The sequence below is a fragment of the Phoca vitulina genome, unplaced genomic scaffold, assembly GCF_004348235.1.
Source record: "Phoca vitulina isolate PV1807 unplaced genomic scaffold, GSC_HSeal_1.0 scaffold62, whole genome shotgun sequence".
NCBI lineage: Eukaryota > Metazoa > Chordata > Mammalia > Carnivora > Phocidae > Phoca > Phoca vitulina.
The window spans coordinates 7,977,155-7,999,002 of NW_022589765.1; the positions used below are offsets into that span (position 1 = coordinate 7,977,155).

Here is a 21,848-nt window from a genome sequence, read left to right on the forward strand (position 1 = left end):
TTATTTCTGGGTTTTCTATTCTGTTCCATTGATCTATGTGTCTGTTTTTGTGCCAGTACGATACTGTGTTGATGACTACAGCTTTGTAATATAACTTGAAGTCTGGAATTGTGATGTCTCCAGCCTTGTTTTTCTTTTTCAAGATTGCTTTGGCTATTCAGGGTCTTTTTTGGTTCCATACAAATTTTAGGATTGTTTTTTCTAGTTCTGTGAAAAATGCTGTTGGTATTTTGATAGGGATTGCATTAAATGTGTAGATTGCTTTGGTGCTTTGGGTGGTATGGACTTTTTAACAGTATTTATTCTTGCAATCCATGAACATGGATAATCTTTCCATTTGTGTCATCTTCAATTTTTTGTCATGAATGTTTTATAGTTTTCAGAGTACAGGTCTTTTACCTCCTCAGTTAAGTTTATTTCTAGGTATTTTGTTATTTTTGGTGTAATTGTAAATGGGATTGTTTTCTTAATTTCTCATTTTGCTACTTCATTGTTAGTATATAGAAATACAGTGGGTTTCAGTATATTGATTTTGTATCCTGTGACCTTACTGAATTCATTTATCAGTTCTAGTAGTTTTTTGGTGGAGTCTTTAGGGTTTTCTATATATAATATCACGTCATCTGCAAATATTGACAGTTTTACTTCTTCCTTGCCAATTTGGATACCTTTTATTTCTTTTTCTCGTCTGATTGCTGTGGCTAGGACTTCCAGTACTGTGTTGAATAAAAGTGGTGAGAGGAGACATCCTTGTCCTGTTCTTGATCTCAGGGGAGAAACTCTCAGTTTTTCCCCATTGAGTGTGATGTCAGCTGTGGGTTTTTCATATATGGCCTTTATTATGTTTGAGGTATTTTCCCTCTAAACGTACTTTGTTGAGGGTTTTTATTATGAATGGACATTGTACTTTGTCAGATGCTTTTTTTCTTCATCTATTGAAATAATCATAGGATTTTTATCCTTTCTCTTGTTGATATGATGTAGATAATTTTCTTTTAGTTACCTTTCTATCGGATTAGGTAAAGGTGGTTTGTGAATTCTCTTTAGATCATTAATGTATTTAGGTAAGAATTTTTATTTGCATCTCTATGGACAGTAAAAAGCTTAGTTGACTCTTCTTCTAGAACAGGTATTTCTGTTATCCAGAATGTGAGTGTCATGAAATTGGTAACATTTTAATTTTTTTTTACTGGTTTAATAGGTCACTTTAGACAATTGTGTCGAAGTTGGTCGGATTGCCAACACCTACAATCTGACAGAAGTGGATAAATACGTCAACAGTTTCGTCCTGAAGAATTTTCCTGCATTGCTGAGCACTGGGGAGTTCTTGAAACTCCCTTTCGAGCGTCTCGCCTTTGTGCTTTCCAGCAATAGCCTTAAGCACTGCACTGAACTTGAGCTCTTTAAGGCTACCTGTCGCTGGCTACGCCTAGAAGAGCCTCGGATGGACTTTGCTGCAAAATTAATGAAGAACATACGATTTCCACTGATGACACCGCAGGAGCTCATTAATTATGTGCAAACCGTGGATTTCATGAGAACTGACAATACCTGTGTGAATCTGCTTTTGGAAGCCAGCAATTACCAAATGATGCCGTACATGCAGCCAGTGATGCAGTCAGACAGGACTGCCATTCGGTCTGACACCACTCATTTGGTCACGCTTGGAGGAGTGCTGAGGCAGCAGCTGGTTGTCAGCAAGGAATTGCGCATGTATGATGAAAAGGCCCATGAATGGAAATCGTTAGCCCCCATGGATGCCCCAAGGTACCAGCATGGCATCGCTGTCATTGGAAATTTCCTCTATGTCGTCGGTGGACAGAGTAATTATGACACAAAAGGAAAAACGGCGGTCGATACAGTCTTCAGATTTGATCCTCGCTACAATAAATGGATGCAGGTTGCGTCTTTAAATGAAAAGCGCACCTTCTTCCACCTAAGTGCCCTCAAAGGATATCTGTATGCTGTCGGTGGGCGAAACGCAGCTGGTGAACTGCGTAAGTGTGTGCATTTCTGTTAAACATAGAGACTGATTTCTTTACCCCCAAATTCTCGTTAAATCATAAAATAAGCAGTTCTATAAAATTAAAGAGAAAAATGTAGCTAGGGTTTCATTTAAACTGTTTGGCTCAGGAAATATCTGAGACAATCTATATGCCTAATCCGGATTTATGTTGTTGGCCAGGGTACAAATTATATCTTAGGAATATATCAGTATGTTGCAGAATATTTTATTTGGCAGTATATATGGTTTTCATCTTGACAGTGTAACTACAAAGTATATTCTGCTAATTTAAATACTAATAGAATCTCGGACAGAAGTTTGGCATGTTTCCTTATTTTCCATTTTTAAAAGCCCACATAATACTTTATTGTACAGGTTAAAATCCTTCCTTACAGAGGACTGACTGTTATCGTTTCTTCGTTTACATAATCTTTTACCCTATCCTAGACCCTTGACCACCATAGTAAGATCATTTTCTTTGTCAATTAAATGTACAAAGTTCAGTATTATCCAAAATGTATTTACTCTGAGTAATGTGATCTGTGACTATCAGTTTTAAAAATCATTCTCTCTTGGGGCACCCAGGTGGCTCAGTCAGTTAAGCGTCCGACTCTTGATTTCAGCTCAGGTCATGAGATCGAGTCCTGCGTCGGGCTCCATGCTCAGCACGGGAGTCTGCTTGTCCCTCTCCCTCTGTTCTTCCCCCCTCCCCTCCCCACTCATGTTCTTGCTCTCTCTCAAATAAATAAATAAAATCATAAAAAAAAAAAATCATTCTCTCTTAGTGAAATACCAGTTTTCTTCACTGTAAACTGCTCTGGTAAGCTTCATTAGATGGGGCCACTTTTTTTGTCTCCCTAATTGAAGATTGGTCACAAGTGCAGTTAACGTAGAACAGTACTTTGGCTCCATAAATGAACACTAATTTTGTTATTTTAGGTGAAATTGGAGTAAGATAGCTGTCCAAAAAGAAGTCAGGAAGACCCCATTTTCTGTCATGCCTTCCATATCTGTCATTACCGTCATCGTTTGGCTTCTTTTTTTCACCCCCTCTTTTATGCTGCAATGACCGGAGTCCTTGTAGTTGACCAGTAGTCCAGGCTCTGTAATGCTGGGAACGTGGAAAATATTGGCCTTGGCTCTGGATCAATTCAGAGTGACTATCAGCATCTTTTTCTTGGTAGCTTAATGGATTTAAGAATAAGTTATTCATTGGAGGCCAAAAGAACTGCTCTCAGCTCTTATACTCTCCAGCTGATCAAGCCCTTTCTCGTTAGTGACGTCTTAATGTTACTGCTCTTTCCTACCTACAGTTTTTTTTTCCTTTGTTGTCGCAGTGATATTTTTTTCTAAGACCGGGCTCTCCAAAAGGCAGGACTCGGGATCCTTATCATGAACCACACAGATTGCCCAATATATTTTAATAATCAGGCTTTAAAACGCATTTGAGGGGTCAGTACCCGTCGTGTCGAATTGTCATTTCAGGTCTCCTCACTCAGCCCACACACGTTATTTTCACGTTGTGATACTATTTTAAATGGAGGGTGTCTGGAAATATTCAGAAGCTGCAACTAGTGATTTGGCACTTTCTTAGGAAAACCGCTTGTATAAGATAATCTTTCCAAGTTTACAAATTATAGGTCATCAGTCCTGGCAGTGTGTGGTCATTTCAGACCTTCTTTCCTCAAGGGAAATAGCTCCAATTTCTTAGTCAGTGCTTGCTTATTGATGTTATCACCCCTGTTAATATGCAGTCTTCAATATATCATTCCTCCTATTAATTAGAGGCCTTATTCTTCTGAGAATTTATCATCTTCAGGCCAAGGAGAGTCATTACATAAAACCAAGAAGCTAGAGGCTTTCTTTTGCTGAGCTCTTGCCATGTTATACTCATTTGGGAACGAGAAGTAGACGACGCCGTTGGGCAAGTGGCTGCCTTCCTTGCTCATGACCTTCAGAAATCACACCCTCCATCTCTTATTAAAAATAGTCTTCTGAGTTTCAGTTTTTTTTTTTTAAAGATTTTTATTTATTTATTTGACAGAGAGACACAGCGAGAGAGGGGAACACAAGCAGGGGGAGCGGGAGAGGGAGAAGCAGGCTTCCCGCTGAGCAGGGTGCCCGATGCGGGGCTCGATCCCAGGACCCTGGGATCATGACCTGAGCCGAAGGCAGACGCTTAACGACTGAGCCACCCAGGCGCCCCTTCTGCGTTTCAGTTTGAAAGTAAAAAGAAACGAGAAGCGTGCTTTTCATGAGCTATTCCTAATTCATAGTAACTATTTGATTATATTTAGGTTTTAAAATCAGTCTCCCAGAGCTTAAACCTAAGGATAATGACTTATATAGTCTAAAAAATGATTACCCCTCTAGATGGTAGAGGCCCATTTTTATCTAAATTTGTAAACTGCATGTTTCACAAATACATAGATGGTTGTAATTTAGACACAGACCCTCAATACCAAGAAACAACTCTAATTCCACTTTAAAGGCCAATGACATTTCTTTCCCTTTGAAATTACCTCCTGTAATCTGTAAGTAAGTACGCTTTTGTAGAAAATGACTGTTTGCCTTAAAATCAGCATACCCAGCAAAGCCTGGCTGTAGTAAATATTTTAAGTTAAAATATATTGGAAGTTTTTTTTTAGAAAATCAGTTGATTGGCTTAAGTGCACTGAAATCTTGGATCTTAATTGCACAAGAACTTTCAGGCCACCCCAACTCCTTTGAGTTTTTCCTATTTTAGACCCACTTGGGAGCAAGAAATAGACTGTTTTAAAACAATCGTGTCACATTCTGTATTGTTGACTTCTTCTGAATTCTCTTTATTAATAATGTTTCTCTTTGTATATGTGTCACTTGCCCTTTCCAGTTTTCTTGGACCCATGGTTTTTGCAGAATAGCAGATTTAGGTCCTAAAGAGACCCTTGCTTATATTTCTGAATGTTCCAGCCAGAGGCTGGGTTTTTTTTTAACATTTCTCCTGCTCCGTAAACTGTTTTTTTTTTTTTTGGGAATGCCCTCTACACACACACACAAGAACATCTGTTATAGTAACTTCACAGTGCCATCTTAACTGATTACATTGCCATATTAATAGGCCTGTGTAAATAGAGAAGGGGGTAGCAGTGGGTGGCAGGCAAAAGGGGATCGATGGGAGTGTCATTTAACAATTTAATAGGTTTGGGGCCCCTGGCTGGCTCAGTCGGTGGAGGATGTGACTCTTGATCTCAGGGTTATAAGTTTGAGCCCCACGTTGGGTGTAGAGACCACTTAAAAGTAAAATCTTTTCTTAAAAAAAAAAATTTAGTTTGGTTCATTAGTACCAGTATATTATTTATTCTTCATATACGCAATGACCATTTCCTAGATGTAATTATGAAAAGAAAACAGTGGCAGCATTTGTAAGACATTTTAGATCATTTTAATGCATTTGGCCTTTTAAAATCCCTTCATGGAGTGTGTATGGATGGACCTAAGCCCATAGTACATCAAAAAGATACTACTAATGTGTGTGTGAGCCTGGTATATTGCTGAAATATAATTCCTTAGAAATGCTGCTTTCCTTTGACACTGGGTACAATTGGAAACTACGTGAAGCTTAGAGTAGCTGTCACTTAAGTGAAAGAGAAGTCAGTTATTCCTGGCATCTTTCAAACTTATGTCATTTAAGAAATCGATCTTCCATTGAGGTTTTCTATATTGAAGAGAAATATGACAGCTCAGATAGATTTCATTTCTGTTAAATATTAATAAGTCAAGCTTTCAAGTAATGAAATAACTTATAGAAAAAGGTGTTAGACTTTTTTCAAATAAATGTGCAATAAAATTACTGAAATTTATCAAATGCCTCCATATCCCTTCATGGATTTGCAGTTTTCTTCATTAAGCAACACATCGCCAGCGGGCACTCTTAAGATTCTAGAGATCACAGCCCCTCTGTGGGAACCATCATTGTTCCGGTGGTGATTCAGGGTTCATCCCTTTCTACTCTCAAAAAGAACAAGTTCCACATTATCCCTTGGAACCAATTCCGGGCTCCAGTAGAATCACCTGAGAAAATAGTAATCTTTAATGATTTATGTGAACTAAGCAACCTCCATGTAATTCTTAAATTGGAGAGGGTCTCTAATTTAAATTGCAGGCAACCAGGTTACTGAAGATGATTCTCTAGAATAAGGGTCAGTGAAATTCTGTAAAGGGCCAGAAAATCAGTATTTTCAGCTTTGTAGGCCATAGGATCTTGTCACAGCTTATCACTTCTGCTGTTGTATTGCAAAAGCAAGCATAGACAATTTATAAATGAACGGGTGAGGCTGTGTTCCAATGAAGCTTTCTATAGGAACATCAGCATTTGAATTCCATATGATTTTCATATGTCACAAAACATTTTTCCTTTGATTTTTTTTCCCCCCCAACTCTTTAAAAAAGGTAAAAGCCATTCATATTTTTGTCTTGTGGGGCATACAAAAGGCAGGCAGCATGCTGGATTTGGCTGACAGGCTATAATTTGCCTGACCCTATTCTAGACTTTCCTAATTAGTTCATTACCATTCCTACCTCTCATAGACTATGATGGAACCACTGTTTTGTCCCTTGCATCATCCCTTGCCCCCTCCCCCTATCAAGGCTGTTGGCACGAGCCTATATCCCACTGCCTTGTGAATATGGAAAATAAGGACATGTGTGTGTATACACTTTTAATCGGATGTGTTCTATTTTAAAACTAAATACTCTTGATTTTACTAAGAACAACAATTCTTCATGGAGACAGTCTAGAGGTTGACAGTAGATATTAAATGATAGGAAAAACTAAAGGATATGGATTATTTTGCCCAAAGAAGAAAAGTTGAGGGATGATGAACTATTACATAGTTATTATATTATTGGTGGTTAATAGCCATCTTACACTTAGGTTACTCCTGTATGAGAAAATAGAGATGGATTCTTATAACCCCTCTTAGGGAAAAAAATGCAATTAATTCACTGACGGAAGAACAGCATTATCTTTCTACATGGGAAAATTTTAATAATCATAAAGAGTGAATAGCTGTTCAAGCGCTAATTCCACTCCAAAAAGAACAGGAGGAAACTAATGGAAACTCCATCAAAATAGATTGAATTAGACATAAGGACAGACTGTGACACTCTAGAAATTTCAAAGTTCAAGGCAGAATTTTTCATTAAGGGAAGCATAGAACTATAGTAAAACCTGTCTTTGCCATCAGAAATGTGATCTCTGAAAGTCTTTTAAAACCCTTTCACTGATAGGGTGTGTGATTAGACTACCTTTTTTTTTTTATCAGCTAAAACCCTACCATTAATTACTTTGCTGATGCCAAGTACCAATCAATATACTAGATCCTCTGTAAGTGGAGAGAGAGAGAGAGAGATAATAATGTATGTTCAGTAGGATTGCGCTTGTCAATGAAGTCAAAGTCATGCTAAAGGCAAATGGAAATAAACATTGGAGAAGATGTCCAGTGACTACAAAGAGCCAAAACCAGTATCAGAGTAATCAGTTTTAGCTTGTCATGAATTGTGGCAATAGCTCTTCTTATTTGGGGGAAAGATTTTGCAGGATCCAGCTACTTAATGGAAGGATTTAGAAGAAATAGAGTTGGGAGGAAAAAAAAAGAAGAAGAAGAAATAGAGTTGGTGAGGGTCCAGGCCTAAAGCAATGAACAAAACTAACAAGACAGTAGATCAAAATGAGAACAGGAAAAGCCTTTGAGATGAGCCTGAAAATGTAAAGCTCAAGCCAGTGCAAAAAGCAGTCAGTAAAGGGAGATGAGAAGTGGTGTAATATAGGAGTCGTTAGGTGAGAAATAAGTACTGCGCGTAGTCAGTTTGATGAAGAAATGGAATTGTTGAATAGAGTAGAAAGTGCATCTCTCATTTTTTCTCTCTGGTTTTGCCTGTTCTCACGTTATTTATTTATTTTTTTTTAAATAGGAAATCTTGTTCAAGGAATGATTTATCAGTTAGGTATTCCAGTGGCTTGATCAAATGGCCCCACTCAGTAGATTTCTGCTTCCGTTTCATTGCCTAGAATTAATCATATGGTCAATTCCAGGTTCAAGGGAACCCGCTAATTTGAATGTTGAGTTTAGCACAGCACTCCTGTGTGCAGTGCTGTGGTTCTGTTCCTGAGAAAAAAGCAGGGTGAGGGGAGACAAGAAATCGGGTTGCCAGCTGACAGCATCTGTGGTAAATAGTATAAACTTTTCAAGTCTACCTAGACTTTGTGTGGGGTTTCTGTTTGTTTGTTTCTTTTTTAAAGTTTTATTGATTTAAGTAATCTCTACACTCCACACAGGGCTCGAACTCACGACCCCAAGATCAAGACTCACGTGCTCTTCTGACTGAGCCCGCCAGGTGCCCTTAGACTTTGTGCTTTTGACCAGACTACTGGGAACAGCCCTATTTCTTTCTGCCTTTTAAAAGGGATTACATTTTCTATCTGTCATTGTTCTATTCTTGAGGTTATAACAGAGTGATATTTAAATAGGTTGAGGTCACTTCTCCAAAATACTTTATGTTAAAGATGATAAATTTATTACTGGAAGGAAGTGGCCCCAATAAAAATCTTCCCTTCATGTCATGCTGCCACTCGCCTTCTAGTAGGAGTGTGACTGGCTACAATGATATTGGATAGGTACACACTATTGACTTTAATGTGGAAATGTGGAAAAATTATTACCAATGTCTATTGTGTAGTCTGGATGTGAAATAAAGCAAGAGGCAGCCAGCACATACGGCAGGCGGTGTGCATACATACATACGTTCATTCTCAGCCTCAGACTTCGCTTCCTGTCCATGAACCTTTGTTTCCTAGATGGTGGATCAGCACGGGGGGCCTAGAACTGACTTTTCTTCTTCCTTATGATTTTTTCATCTTCCCACATATTTATCTTTTGTAAAGATTTTGTTTATTTTTGCGAGAGAGAGAGAGAGCACGAGCCGGGGGGAAGGGCAGAAGGGGAAGCAGACTCCCCACTGAGCAGGGAGCCCGATGCGGGACTCGATCTCAGGGCCCCGGGATCATGACCTGAGCCGAAGGCAGACGCTTAACCGACTGAGCCACCCAGGCTCCCTCATCTTCCCACATATTTAGAGCAAGGAATTGGGAGAAATGTCAAATTAGAAAGATGTAACAAGATACCAGAAGAAAAGAAACCCTAGCAATTTCTGCAGTGACAGAAATGTGTTAGATTATTACATAAGTCTCTAGTCTAATGTAAAATGTATTAATGGTTCATCTTAGTAGTATAATCTCAGTAAATAAAAAAAGAGACCCCCAAAGAGTATCTCATATCTGTAATAGATACGGTTCCGTTGTTTAAATATTACTATTCTACCTAAAGGGAAAAATAACTCATTGCTAAATTTGAAATTATAAATTATTTTCTTTTCTGTTCTTTTTTTTTTTCTTTTCGTCAAACAACAGCCACAGTGGAGTGTTACAATCCAAGAACAAATGAGTGGACCTACGTTGCCAAAATGAGTGAACCCCACTATGGCCATGCCGGGACTGTGTATGGAGGAGTCATGTATATTTCAGGTAAACCATTATAATGCAGATGCAATTAATATAATACGTACACTTCTAACTATGGCACCATCTTTCCATACAATATTAGAAAAATAATCCAGAAAGAAAAAAGAAAAAGAATCCAGAAAAAGGGATCATCAAAATATAATTTGTGGTGATTTTAGAAGATATATTGTACGTGCATGTTTGCGTATAGATGCCTTTGGTATTCTAGAAGTTCATAAGACTAGCAGCAAACCAGTCGTGCTGTGAATACATAACTTGGAAGAAACTGGAAAGCCTTCAGCTTCTCCAGCTTGCCTTTTGGTCCCCATACTCTGTACTCTAATGAACCCTGTAGGCCAACAACCCCCATTCATAGTCCCGGTAGCGACCCTTAATTCATTTTGAGCTTACATTTAGCTCAGCTCTATGAGGAAATCTATCATTATTTAATATATAAACTCTACCGTGCATAAGCTTGCTCCTGATACACACGTAATGCATAATAATGTTCACGCTGTCATTTAGTGCGACTGATAATAGGTGTTTCCTTTTTTCCTCAGCATTATCAGGGGATCTACTGTGGTGTCCTTGCCTGAATAATTCTGTGCTGATTACCTATATATATGTTGGCCACATGCGTGTGTTATTTTTCTCTTGACACATCTTCCCCCTCCCGGGAGCCTGCCAGTGCCAGGCCCACAGTTACATTATTAGAGAACAGAGGCATTAAGGTGATGGTGGTCTGGGTCTCTGAACGCCGCTGCCTTGTGAAATCTGTAATCAAGAGGGATCAGCGAAAGGCCTGGAGTGGGTGATTGATAGGTTTGGGGTGTTAAATTTATGAGCAACTCCAGGACGTCTTATACTGAAAGAGCCATCCAGGAAATCATATGCTCCACTAATCAATGATTTACACCCTCTACCTATTTTATGCGTGTAGATACTATGCCATTATAATGAGAGCTCCAGATCCTCTGGGGGGACAAAAATGACATGAAATTGTTCTCGTGGCACTTTGGCATAGCTAACGTGTATTTTATAAATGACCTCACCGGTCAAGAATAGGGTAGGACCAGAGCTGAATCTCAAACAAAAAAAAACACCATTTTGCTTCCTGAGAATTCTGTAGAGTACAGAAAAAAAAAAAAAAAAAACTAAACTAAAAAGCAGAGAGGAAACAGTGATTGCCAACTGGTCCCCAGATAGGAGCGCTTTGATTGATACGGCTGAAAATTTGTGTAGTTCTCTTGCTAATCTGCAGAACAGAGTCTGATACTTTCCTTGTAGAGACTGATTTCTGTGTGACCTCAGAATACACTCTAGATGATACAGACTCAGTGGATCAACAGCCAGCTGAGGCACATACAAGGTTCCATATGTATTCAGCCTTCGGCTTTTTTTTTTTTTTAAGATTTTATTTATTTGACACAGAGAGAGACAGCGAGAGAGGGAACACAAGCAGGGGGAGTGGGAGAGGGAGAAGCAGGCTTCCCAACGAGCAGGGAGCCCGACATGGGGCTCGATCCCAGGACCCCGGGATCATGACCTGAGCCAAAGACAGACGCCTAACGACTGAGCCACCCAAGCACCCCAGCATTCGGCTTCTTTAAGTGTCCGTGCCGATAGCACGAGACAGTACCTTCCCGCACCCACCCAACAGAAACTCTACAAAAACACAGTGTTGAGTAGTCTTATAGGCTTGGACATTTGCATAATCCTGTCAACTTTTCAAAGCATTTTGATGGATTTGACTTCATAGCCCCAATGCTGATGAGATAATGAGAGTAGAGATTTTTATGTGCTAAGTGCAGAAATGGGCAACTGGAATTAAAATGCCCAAGCCCAGCGCTCAGCTGCCAGGGCGTGCTCGCCCCAAAGCAGTAGGAGTGAGTGATGCTGGGGCGCCTGGGTGGCTCAGTCAGTTGAACATCTGCCTTCGGCTCACGTCATGATCCTAAGGTCCTGGGATCGAGTCCTACGTCGGGCTCCCTGCTCGATGGGGAGCCTGCTTCTCCCTCTCCCTCTGCCTGCCGCTCCCCCTGCTTGTGCTCTCTCTCTCTCTCTCTCTCTCTCTCTCTCTGACAAATAAATAAATAAATAAATAAATAAATAAATAAATAAATAAATGTCTTTTTTTTTTTTAAAGGAAAAGAAGTGCATGATGCTTCATACACGAGATTGACAGCAGACCCAACTCTAAAAGTGGCCCAAATCTATTTTCATTTAGCAAAGCCTCTTAAATTCCACGGGTCTCGGCTTCAGAAAGTCCTTGCAATAACATAAGCTACACTTTTTTGTTCTCTAAGAGCTGAAAATGTTACTTTCTGGATTTTTAATCCCAGAGCAAGTACTTCTTGTACTATTGTGGCAGACATTTATAAGGACACCAGCGATAAAGCCATAAGATGGCATAATAGGTGGCTAGACGTTGATGATCTAGGGACAGCGAGCCTTTTATTTACTTTTGCATCTTTGTAATAATCTGTTTACTGTCATGCCTATGTTCATGCTTTAGGAGGAATCACTCATGACACTTTCCAAAAGGAGCTCATGTGCTTTGACCCTGACACTGACAAGTGGATCCAGAAGGCGCCGATGACCACCGTCAGAGGTCTGCACTGCATGTGTACGGTGGGCGAGAGGCTCTATGTCATCGGTGGTAACCACTTCCGAGGCACGAGCGATTATGATGATGTCCTAAGCTGTGAATACTACTCCCCTATCCTTGACCAGTGGACCCCAATTGCTGCCATGCTAAGGGGGCAGAGTGATGTTGGGGTTGCGGTCTTTGAAAATAAGATCTACGTGGTCGGTGGGTATTCCTGGAATAATCGCTGTATGGTGGAGATAGTGCAGAAATATGACCCCGATAAAGATGAGTGGCATAAGGTGTTTGATCTCCCAGAGTCCCTCGGTGGCATCCGAGCTTGTACACTCACGGTTTTCCCGCCCGAAGAAACCACACCATCACCTTCTAGAGAGTCCCCCCTTTCTGCACCTTAGGATCATCCCCCTACAACTAAGATGCTGTAGTCCTATCTTTGCAACGTGTCAAGAATTTTCTTCTTTTGCGCCCCCTTTAGTAGCGTATGTTAGGATTAGCCTCCAGTCATTGATACAGATACTGGGAAAAGACAACATTGATGTTATTTGTGCTGTTTGTTTGGCTTAGAGTGTTTATAAAGTGGTAACAAAACCATTCTGGAAATGTATCCCATTGAAGCTGATGTTTAACATACAAAAAACAAAAAAAACAAAAAAAAACAAAAAAAACCCAAGATACTGTCTATAAAATGTTTCTTCAGTACTTTTTTGATGCTGTGTATTGGGTGTAAGGTATTGTCATCTTACATTAGAAAGCCCAATAAACCAACTTGATGGTGGATTATAGTAAATGTACAACTGTGCTAACTAGGCTTCAAAATCAAAAGTTTTCCTTTCATCTTTGACTGTGAGATGTCAAAGGGAGGCAGCTGGCTCCAACAGGACACAATAGACAAAAGGTTGCCAACTCGCATGAGCTACCTCCCTCTTTTCATAAAGTATTTTTGACATATCTGTCAACCCACCGGTCTGTGTGGGTGCATTGAAAACATATGAAGTTTCTTAGACACACAGGAGAAATAATAACTGAAACTCATCAATATTAATAAAAAAAAGAAACAGCATGACCCCTCTACTTAGAAACAAGGGTTTGGGGTTTCTGAAGTGTGTATAAATACACACACACACACACACATACATATAGCAAATAGAAAATTTTAAAAATTGAATGGCACGTCAAATAAACATGAAAGATCTTTTTAAATTTCTACCAAAAACAGCTTCCGTTAAAATGGGAATTCAGTATGCACATACTGAATGCACACATGGAGAATCCTACTGAATTTAGGTGGATAAGGGCTAGAAATTTTGAGCAACTAAATTTGTCACTTGACCAAATTTTTCCTTCCGAAGCTGTAACCTACACCTTCTCCTTTGCTGTTGAGGTAACTTGCATATTATATGTGTTCTGTATATTCTCAATTCATAAGGTTATTTAGCACAAAGTATAGCAGCCTCACGTGGGAAGCTGCTTTTGCTCAGTGATTTCAACTTCCATGTTTTATCTCTTTTTGTTCAATAAAAAAACATTTAATGTCATTTTGGTCTGAGGCATCCCATTATTGTCTGGTTGGACTTTCATTAATTTTTTTTTTTTTTGGTGGGCAAGATTCAAGTGATCGGAACTGAGAGCACTGAACAGTTTGGATTAATTAATATTAATGACTTTTATTCAAGGAAAAAAATAATTTGACCAGGTCTAACCTCATTGGTCAAACTCAGTGCTGGTTGTCTCTGTGGAATTAGTTCATCGAAGATGCTAATCGGTCCCCCCCACCCTTCCCCACAAAAGAACTGCCAGACATGTGGAAACCTTAAGAGGAGTTAGATTTCTGAGGTCAGTTCCAAACAGCCATGATCATCAGCAACCCAGTGGGCAAGAACAGGGGAGCAGCGAGTAACCAAGGAGCAAGTGAGAGGATTTGGGGGCCGGATCTGGGTGTGGTACACACACCTTCCCACACGACTTTCAAGGAGGCTGAGAAATAGAATCTAAGGTAGGACTTGGAAAAAAGAACAATGACAGTGAAGCACTAGCAGATTCTGCCACGGTGAAAGAGTCCCACCTCTTTGATTTCAGAGGCAACATGTTTCCAAGGAACTGGCAGAATCTCATATAGGGCCTGTCAATCAAAAAGTCTCGTGGGGCATGAGATCTTGAAGTCAGAGAGGGAACAAGAATAGATTCCTTGGCAGGTATCCGTGAGGGAGCCCCATCTGCTCTGGCTTCAGACCACGAGATCAGGGTAGCAGGTGCATGAAACTCTCATGAACTGCACTCCTACTACTCAATCTTGGGTGATTTCTTGAAGTACAGGGCCAGAACGGCAGGGAACTGTCGGCTCTGCCCATTCAGCTTGAACCGTGAACTTCTTTGGTCAAGTGGAAAATCAAGAGCAAAATGCAGGGAGAAACTGTCATGGCCTCTAAGGCATGGTTTGCTTCTTTTTTTTTTTGTAAGAGAAGAACTCCCAGGGGCGCCTGGGTGGCTCAGTCAGTTAAGCGTCTGCCTTTGGCTCAGGTCATGATCCCAGGGTCCTGGGATCGAGTCCTGCGTCTTGCTTCCTGCTCAGCAGGGAGTCTGCTTCTCCCTCTCCCTCTGCCTGCCGCTCCCCCTGCTTGTGCTCTCTCTCTCTGTCTCTCTGTCAAATAAACAAAATCTTAAAAAAAAGAGAGAGAACTCCCAACTCATAGCTGTGCAGCAGGATTGGTAGAGAGAAATTTTTTACAAATCATTGAAGCAGGACCTAAACCCTCTGGACCAGAGGTTCAAACAGAAGGCTTTTTTTTTTTTAATTTATATTTTATTTTTTTTTATTTTAGTAGGCTCCATGTGCAGCATGGAGCCCAATGCAGGGCTTGAACTCACAACCCTGAGATCAGGACCTGAGCTGAGATCAAGAGTCAAACGCCCACCCGACTGAGCCACCCAGGCGCCCCTCAGACAGGAGGCTTTTGATCACTATTGCAGAGGAAACCCCCAGTATCCAAGACTGGCCAAGCGAACACAGGAAAAGGTTCAAGAGCTGGGCCAGGTGAATCACTTCTATGAGACTCTTGGGGTTGTATGACATAATCATACTTTGTGACTGCTTTGTGCCCCCCCCCCCCCGCTTCCTGAGGTTCCCCGTATTTCTTTATTTATTGTATTTTTATTAATTGAACTATAGTTGACAAACAATGTTACGTTAGTTTTGGGTGTACAATGTAGTGATTTGACGAGTTCATACATTATGCCGTGCTCACCACTGAGCGTAGCTCCCATCGGTCCCCCTACAACGCTATCCCAACACCATTGGCTATATTTCCTATCCTGTACCTCGGTTTATAGCACGTGCCGATTTCGATGCTGTAAGTGCTCCCACCGTGGCCGCTTGGAAGCTCGCGTGTGACACGTCTAACAGCGGAGCTGGAGAAAGATGCGAACGGTAATTTCTCAGGAGCTGGTGTAAGGCAGCCGCGGCACCCAAGTGTCATATTCACTGAGTGAACAGCTCACGGCCTTGCTTCGTGGAAGCTTGAAACTGGCCTGAAAGTGGTGTGTGGAAGGGACGGACGTCATTGGAAATGGGAGGAATTTGTAAGCATTGATCAAGGAGCTCCACCTCCTTTTATTTATTTTTTTAATTTATGTAGTTAGAGAGAGGGAGCGGGGTGGGGGCGGGGATGAGCAGAGGCAGAGGGAGAAGCAGGCCCCTCTCGGAGCAGGGAGCCCGATGCGGGGCTCGATCCCAGGACCCTGGGATCATGACCTGAGCCGAAGGCAGATGCTCAACTGACTGAACCACGCAGGCGCCCCAAGGAGCACCACCTCTTTAAAATAAGAAGCCTGGGTGTCTTAAGAAGCTGGGACAATCTTCTAGAAGGATCAGTCAGGAAGAGAGGGTGGGGAGAACCTGACCGACCGGACGGATGGGTCTGTGGGGCAGTCGCTGGGAGTACCCGAGAAGGCACGCTCCCGTGGTGAGGGAGGCCGCACCGGGCCGGTCCTCAGCATGCTGGCCAGCCTCCCGGGCCCCGGGAAGCCTAGAGAATTATACAAACTGCCCTGCAGTGGGCAGAAGTCAAGAGGAGGACACGGCCGTGGTGGCCTGGTCCGGTCACGTAGGGAAGCTTCAGAGGACTTGAACCTCTGACCTAGACGGGTTTGAGTGCGGTGCCTGGAGCCTGAGGGAGACTCTGGGGCCAGCGAGGCCCGTGCTTCAAAGAAGGCCCATGACTGTCGTCCAGCAAGAAATCTCCATGAGCGGAGCTCCATCCCGAGAGGGCGGGGAAGGAGTGTTGTGTCCCGGGCACGTGGGACATGGCCGGAATACACGGCTCTGCACACTGGTGATATCTGGCAGCTGCTTTTTTGTTCTCTTCCGTCAGATTTCCCATTTGAACCCCCATCAGTCTCTTACCTCGTCATGTCACTGAGCAGATCTGGTTCTCTTCCATCTGACAGAGATCTGAGCGGGGGGGATCCACGGAAAGGGTGGAAGACTTTGGAAGGCGAAAGAGCATGCACTTATCCATCAGGAAGGTACCACCAATTTTGCTTCCAAGGGAAAAAGTGTGTGTGCTCACAGGTCAAGAAGACAGTTTTCAGCAAGCTGGCGGGGCACGTAAATGGATGGGAGAACCGATCCCTTTGTAGAGGGGGGAGCTATGAGGAGCCAACTCTCTCGGGGGGGTCTGAAGGTGGTGAGGCAGCAGGGAGAAGTCCCTCATAAACACATTGGGCAGGGCACCCCCAGATCTGCCGCCTTCCTTTTCACTGAGTGACCCAGACAGCATACTTAAGGACGTAGGCCAAGTCTTGCACACACCACTCGTGTTCTTGCATATCTGTGAGGGCAGCCCTGATAAGATCGGGGCCCCCGTGCATGTGGGGTATCCTGGCCACACCACTCCTGCCACGACGTGGACCCCCAGGGGCTATTTTGCAATAGGTAAAAATCCAAGAAAGCACCATAGGTAATTGAAATGTCCCAGCGGAGTATGAGGGAGGAAGCAACAGGTGTCTTGTAGCGAAGCTACCCACTGAGCATTTCTTTCATTCTGCAGGGAGCCTTCGATCTGTTATTTTTCTCTCTATAGCAAGCAGACAGGCTCACAAAGACCCAAGAGCCCAGTGAGCCACACACCCAGTTTGCTCAGACTCTAAATAGACGTAGGAAATGGACAGTTGTGTGGCCTGGGGTGCTGGAGGGTGGGGGTGGACTAAGAATCAGATGTAAGAACGACGAGCCTATTCCACCACCTGAATGTCTCTGGAAAATGATTCTGTTGGGGGGCGCCTGGGGGTGGTGCGCAGTCGGTTAAGCGTCCAACTCTTGGTTTCTACTCAGGTCCTGATCTCAGGGTCCTGAGATAGATCCCTGTGTTGGGCTCTGTGTCCCTTCAAGGGACCCAGCACGGTAACAAGGACATAATCAAAGGCTGGCCACCAGAGGGAAAAGAAAAGCAGCAGTGATGCTGCTAGTCCTGGGTGGAAGGCCTCCCAACCACTCGCAAAGCACAAGAGATAGAGGCTCTGTTGGGAATAGTGACTAAATGAAACCTGGGGTCCCCTCCACCCTTAAAGGGGCCGCAAAGAGACAGGGAAATATTGGGTGTTCTTACTACTGTTTCCAGGCCTGTCTGAGGTAACCTATAGGCGGTCCCAGGAGCCCACAGAGAGGCAAGAAAACCGTGAAATCCCATCTCTATCTGCTGTTGCTTTCTGAGAGTCCAAGGGAGAATGTGTGTGGTCTCTGATCAAAGACAGAAGGAGTCGAGGCAGTTGTCTGAAGCCCGCCAAGGTGGCCACACAGAACAAGGGGGTCTGTCAACGCCTCTGACCCTCAGTGTTTAAGAGAGGGCAAGGATGCAGTGGGTTCGGGCCATGGCAGAAATGAAGTAAAAGATGGGCCAAGAGGGAGCTAGGCAGCCTGGGGTGGGACTGTCTCGTGCGCAGGAGGCTAGTAACTCTCAGCAAAAGTGAGCGGGGAAGGCCGGAGGTGGGGAAGAGGATCTTGGTCCTAGTAGTTTTGGAAAGCAGAAAGCATGTAACGATCAAGAGGAATTCGTGTCCGGTGCACCCTGAACAGCCGCCGGGCCTCCTGCCTCACACTTCGACCTGAGGCACACACCTCAGGGAGGCTGGGGCCTGGGAGGCACATGCCTGCGCCCAAGAAGGGGGAACCGTCAAGTCTGGTGTGGCTGACGAGGCCTCAGGATGCCTGTGCCCTTCGAGATTCTTCCAGGTTTTCCCACCTCATTAAATAAGTAGAAGGTATACCCCAACACTTTCCTTCTGAGCTGAGGGGCTCTAGGAACCATGTGGGCTCTTGGATTCCCTGCACGCCAGCAGCTATGGTCTGAATGTTTGTGTCCCTCCGAAATTCTGATGTTGAAATCCTCATCTCCAAGGTGATGGAATTTGGAGGCTGGGCCTTTGGGAGGTGATGAGGGGCTGAGGGCAGAGCCCTCGTAATTGGGATCAGTGCCTTTATAAAAGAGACCCCAAAGAGCTAGCTTGTCCTTTCGGCCCTGTGAGGACAAAGAAAAAAGATGGCTGTCTGTGACCCGGGCAGGCTCTTACTAGATACCAAATCTGCCAGCGCCTTGATCTTTGACTTCCCAGCCTCCAGACCCGTGAAAAATGAATTTCTGCTGTTTATAAGCCACCCAGTCTATGGTATTTTTACCAAGGCACCAGCTCTCTACACTGATTCCTTTTATGCCACCACTGGGATCAGGAGCTCTGACTGGCCCTCTCCGCTTCCTCAACGACGTAAGCCAGGAAATCTGTTCGGTATTTTGACACCACAGATGGAAACGTGGATTTCATGTGGCACCACCCTTCCAAGAGGATACATACCAGATCTCAAATAATGTAATGAGAATGTAAGACATACCCATTGTTTTCGAGTGCTTCTATTTTTTTTAAATTTTTTAAAAAAATTTTATTTATTTGAGAGAAAGAGAGTGAGAGAGAGAGAGAGCACAAGCCAGGGGGGAGGGTCAGAGGGAGAAGCAGACTTCCTGCTGAGCAGGGAGCCCGATGTGGGGCTCGATCCCAGGACCCTGGGCCATGACCTGAGCCGAAGGCAGACGCCTAACAACTGAGCCACCCAGGCGCCGCTGGAGTGTTTTTTGATGTCCATCATGCCCAACATCCCCCAGAACTTGAGGGTTCTGGTGCTTTGGGGTATGACTGGCTTGAGTTAACATTGCCTGGCCCTCCAATGGTTTGTGCTTCCAGAGCTTTTCATGTAACAAACACATCATCTTTTCATGGCTTTTGACTGTACCACCGTGTCTAGTTGTTCGGCTTCATCACAGTACTCCGTCCTAACTAACCCAGGCCGGATAACAGCACAGACTCACGACTCACACATTAATCAGTTTCACATCATACATCCCAACAGTGCCTCTCATCACGCATAATGCATCACAAGCTGATTCTCCAGAGACACTGGAAGACGAGTAAGCCTAATTCTGGCAAATGAGGGATGATAAAATTGACTCCAATCATTTAGGGAATGGTCAATAAACAAAACAAAACAAAACAGGTACTACTTAAGTAGGGGTGAGTGGTAAAACATATGAGCCCGACCCACATGCAAAATGAAGGCACCACTTTATTGAACCATGTGATTTGGATTTCTAAAACGATCTGAGGCAATTGAGAGCTATCCCACAAAATAACTGGCTAGTACTCATCAAAAGTGTCAAGATTGGGGCGCCTGGGTGGCTCAGTCAGTTAAGCGTCTGACTTCAGCTCAGGTCATGATCTCAGGGTCCTGGGATCGAGCCCTGTGTTGGGCTCCCTGCTCAGCGGGGAGCCTGCTTCTTCCTCTCTCTGCGCCCTGCCCTGCCCCGATTGTGCGCGCTCTCTCTCTCAAATAAATAAACAAAATCTTAAAAAAAAAAAAGCATCAAGATCATGAAAGTCAAATACTAAAGGACTACCACAGAGTGGAAGAGAGCAAAGAGACACAACAAGTATTATAATACGGGAACTGAGCAGAGATCCTGAAGGGGGGCTTGATCCCAGGACCCTGGGATTATGACCTGAGCCAAAGGCAGACGCTTAACTGACTGAGCCACCCAGGTGCCCCATGACCCCTGCATTTTGTAAAGGAGGAAAACATGCTTGAAAACACTGATCCACAGACCATACGTGGACCTTTGAGCCCAGGTGGTGCTGAATTCTTCAAGGGAGGATGCTCAGTGGCTGTAAGGGATGTTTTCAATATCTCCCCCAGCTGGTACTTCTGGTGGGAGAAGGTTGTCATTGGTTCACCATTTGAACATTTTTTTTTTCCTGGTAGGACTCAAACTTTTTTTTTTTTAAGTAAGCTCTATGCCCAATGGGGCTTGAACTCATGACCCCAGGATCAAGAGCCGCACGTTCTACTGACTGAGCCAGGCAGGCACCCCAGGATTCAGACTTTTTAGAATATCACTCTGCTGCTTGTAGGGTGTCCCAAGTACTAATAACCTATCTTTTTCATGAAGCCATATGGAGGGAAGTATTTTTGAAAAACTTGGCATTTTGAAAGTTAGCAAGGGTAATCAAGTGAGAATGATGGAAAAATCATCATTGTACACTAGTATTAAATGTAATATTTTGCTGGGCGCCTGGGTGGCTCAGTTGGTTAAGCGACTGCCTTCAGCTCAGGTCATGATCCTGGAGTCCCTGGATCGAGTCCCGCATCGGGCTCCCTGCTCGGCAGGGAGTCTGCTTCTCCCTCTGACCCTCCCCCCTCTCATGTGCTCGCTCTCTCTCATTCTCTCTCAAAAAAAAAAAAAAAAAAAAAAATCTTTAAAAAAAAAATGTAATATTTTGCTAACCTTCTTCTGAGGCCACTGCCTTTACTAATTTTGTGTGATTTTCTGTGTTAAATTTTTAATTCTTAAAATCTGCTGTATTGCCTTTCGATAAGCTTTATGTCTTAGCCCCACAGAGCCAATCCCATAGAACTCGCCTCGAAATCAGCTTTTCCAATTGAACATTAATTCAGAACATGTGTACATCATTAAGTGAATAACTGTGATCTACTAGTTCCTTTGAATGGTGAATTGGTAGAACACAATTTTACTTCTGGGTTTTGATTGTGCTCCTGTGGCGAATTGCTCATCTCGAGATGATTTTTGGCCTGTAAACATTTTTTAAAAATAAAGAGCGGTTGATCAGGTCATTTCTTCCTTTGCGATCTACAAAAAAAAGGTGCTAGCTCAGCAAGAAACATTTCTAAACTCGAATTCCAACCAAAACTTGGTTAAGGCCAAAAATGTTTACTAAGATAGGATTGACATACAACATTGTGTGTTGATCTGATACACTGGTATATTGCAGTTTGATTACCACCACAGTGTTAGCGAACACCTCTATGGCGGATTATCATTTTGTTGTTGTTGTGGTTTTGCGGTGAGAACAATTAAGACCCGGTCTTCCAGCAACTTTGAAGTGTATAATACAGTATTGTTGACTGTAATCACTACGCTAACAGCTCTTTAGAAAACAGAAGTCTCATAGCCACAATTAGAGAGTTACAGGAAATCCTTTCTGGTAGGCAGAATTCTAAGATGACTTTCAAGGGTGCCCATCCTCATCCTCAGACTGCGAATATGACGACATATCTGCAAATGGATTTTGCAGGTTACTTGTAAGTTGACCTTATGGTGGGTAAATTCTCCAGGTGGGACCAATCCAATCATAGGCGC

The 21,848-nt window shown here is 43.0% G+C and overlaps 1 protein-coding gene across 8 annotated transcripts in view; it reads left to right on the top strand.

Annotated features, from left to right (window-relative positions):
• The window catches only part of KLHL13 (kelch like family member 13), a 203,618-nt gene extending 189,930 nt beyond the window's left edge, over positions 1 to 13,688 (top strand). For all 8 annotated transcript variants that reach the window (XM_032391353.1, XM_032391347.1, XM_032391354.1 and 5 more), the window contains 3 exons: positions 1,202 to 1,997; positions 9,456 to 9,569; positions 12,061 to 13,688. In XM_032391353.1, coding sequence (XP_032247244.1) covers positions 1,202 to 1,997; positions 9,456 to 9,569; positions 12,061 to 12,548 — 1,398 coding nt within the window. In that variant the 3' untranslated portion in view covers positions 12,549 to 13,688. The remainder of the gene's footprint in view (positions 1 to 1,201; positions 1,998 to 9,455; positions 9,570 to 12,060) is intronic.
• The last annotated feature ends 8,160 nt before the right edge of the window (positions 13,689 to 21,848 follow it).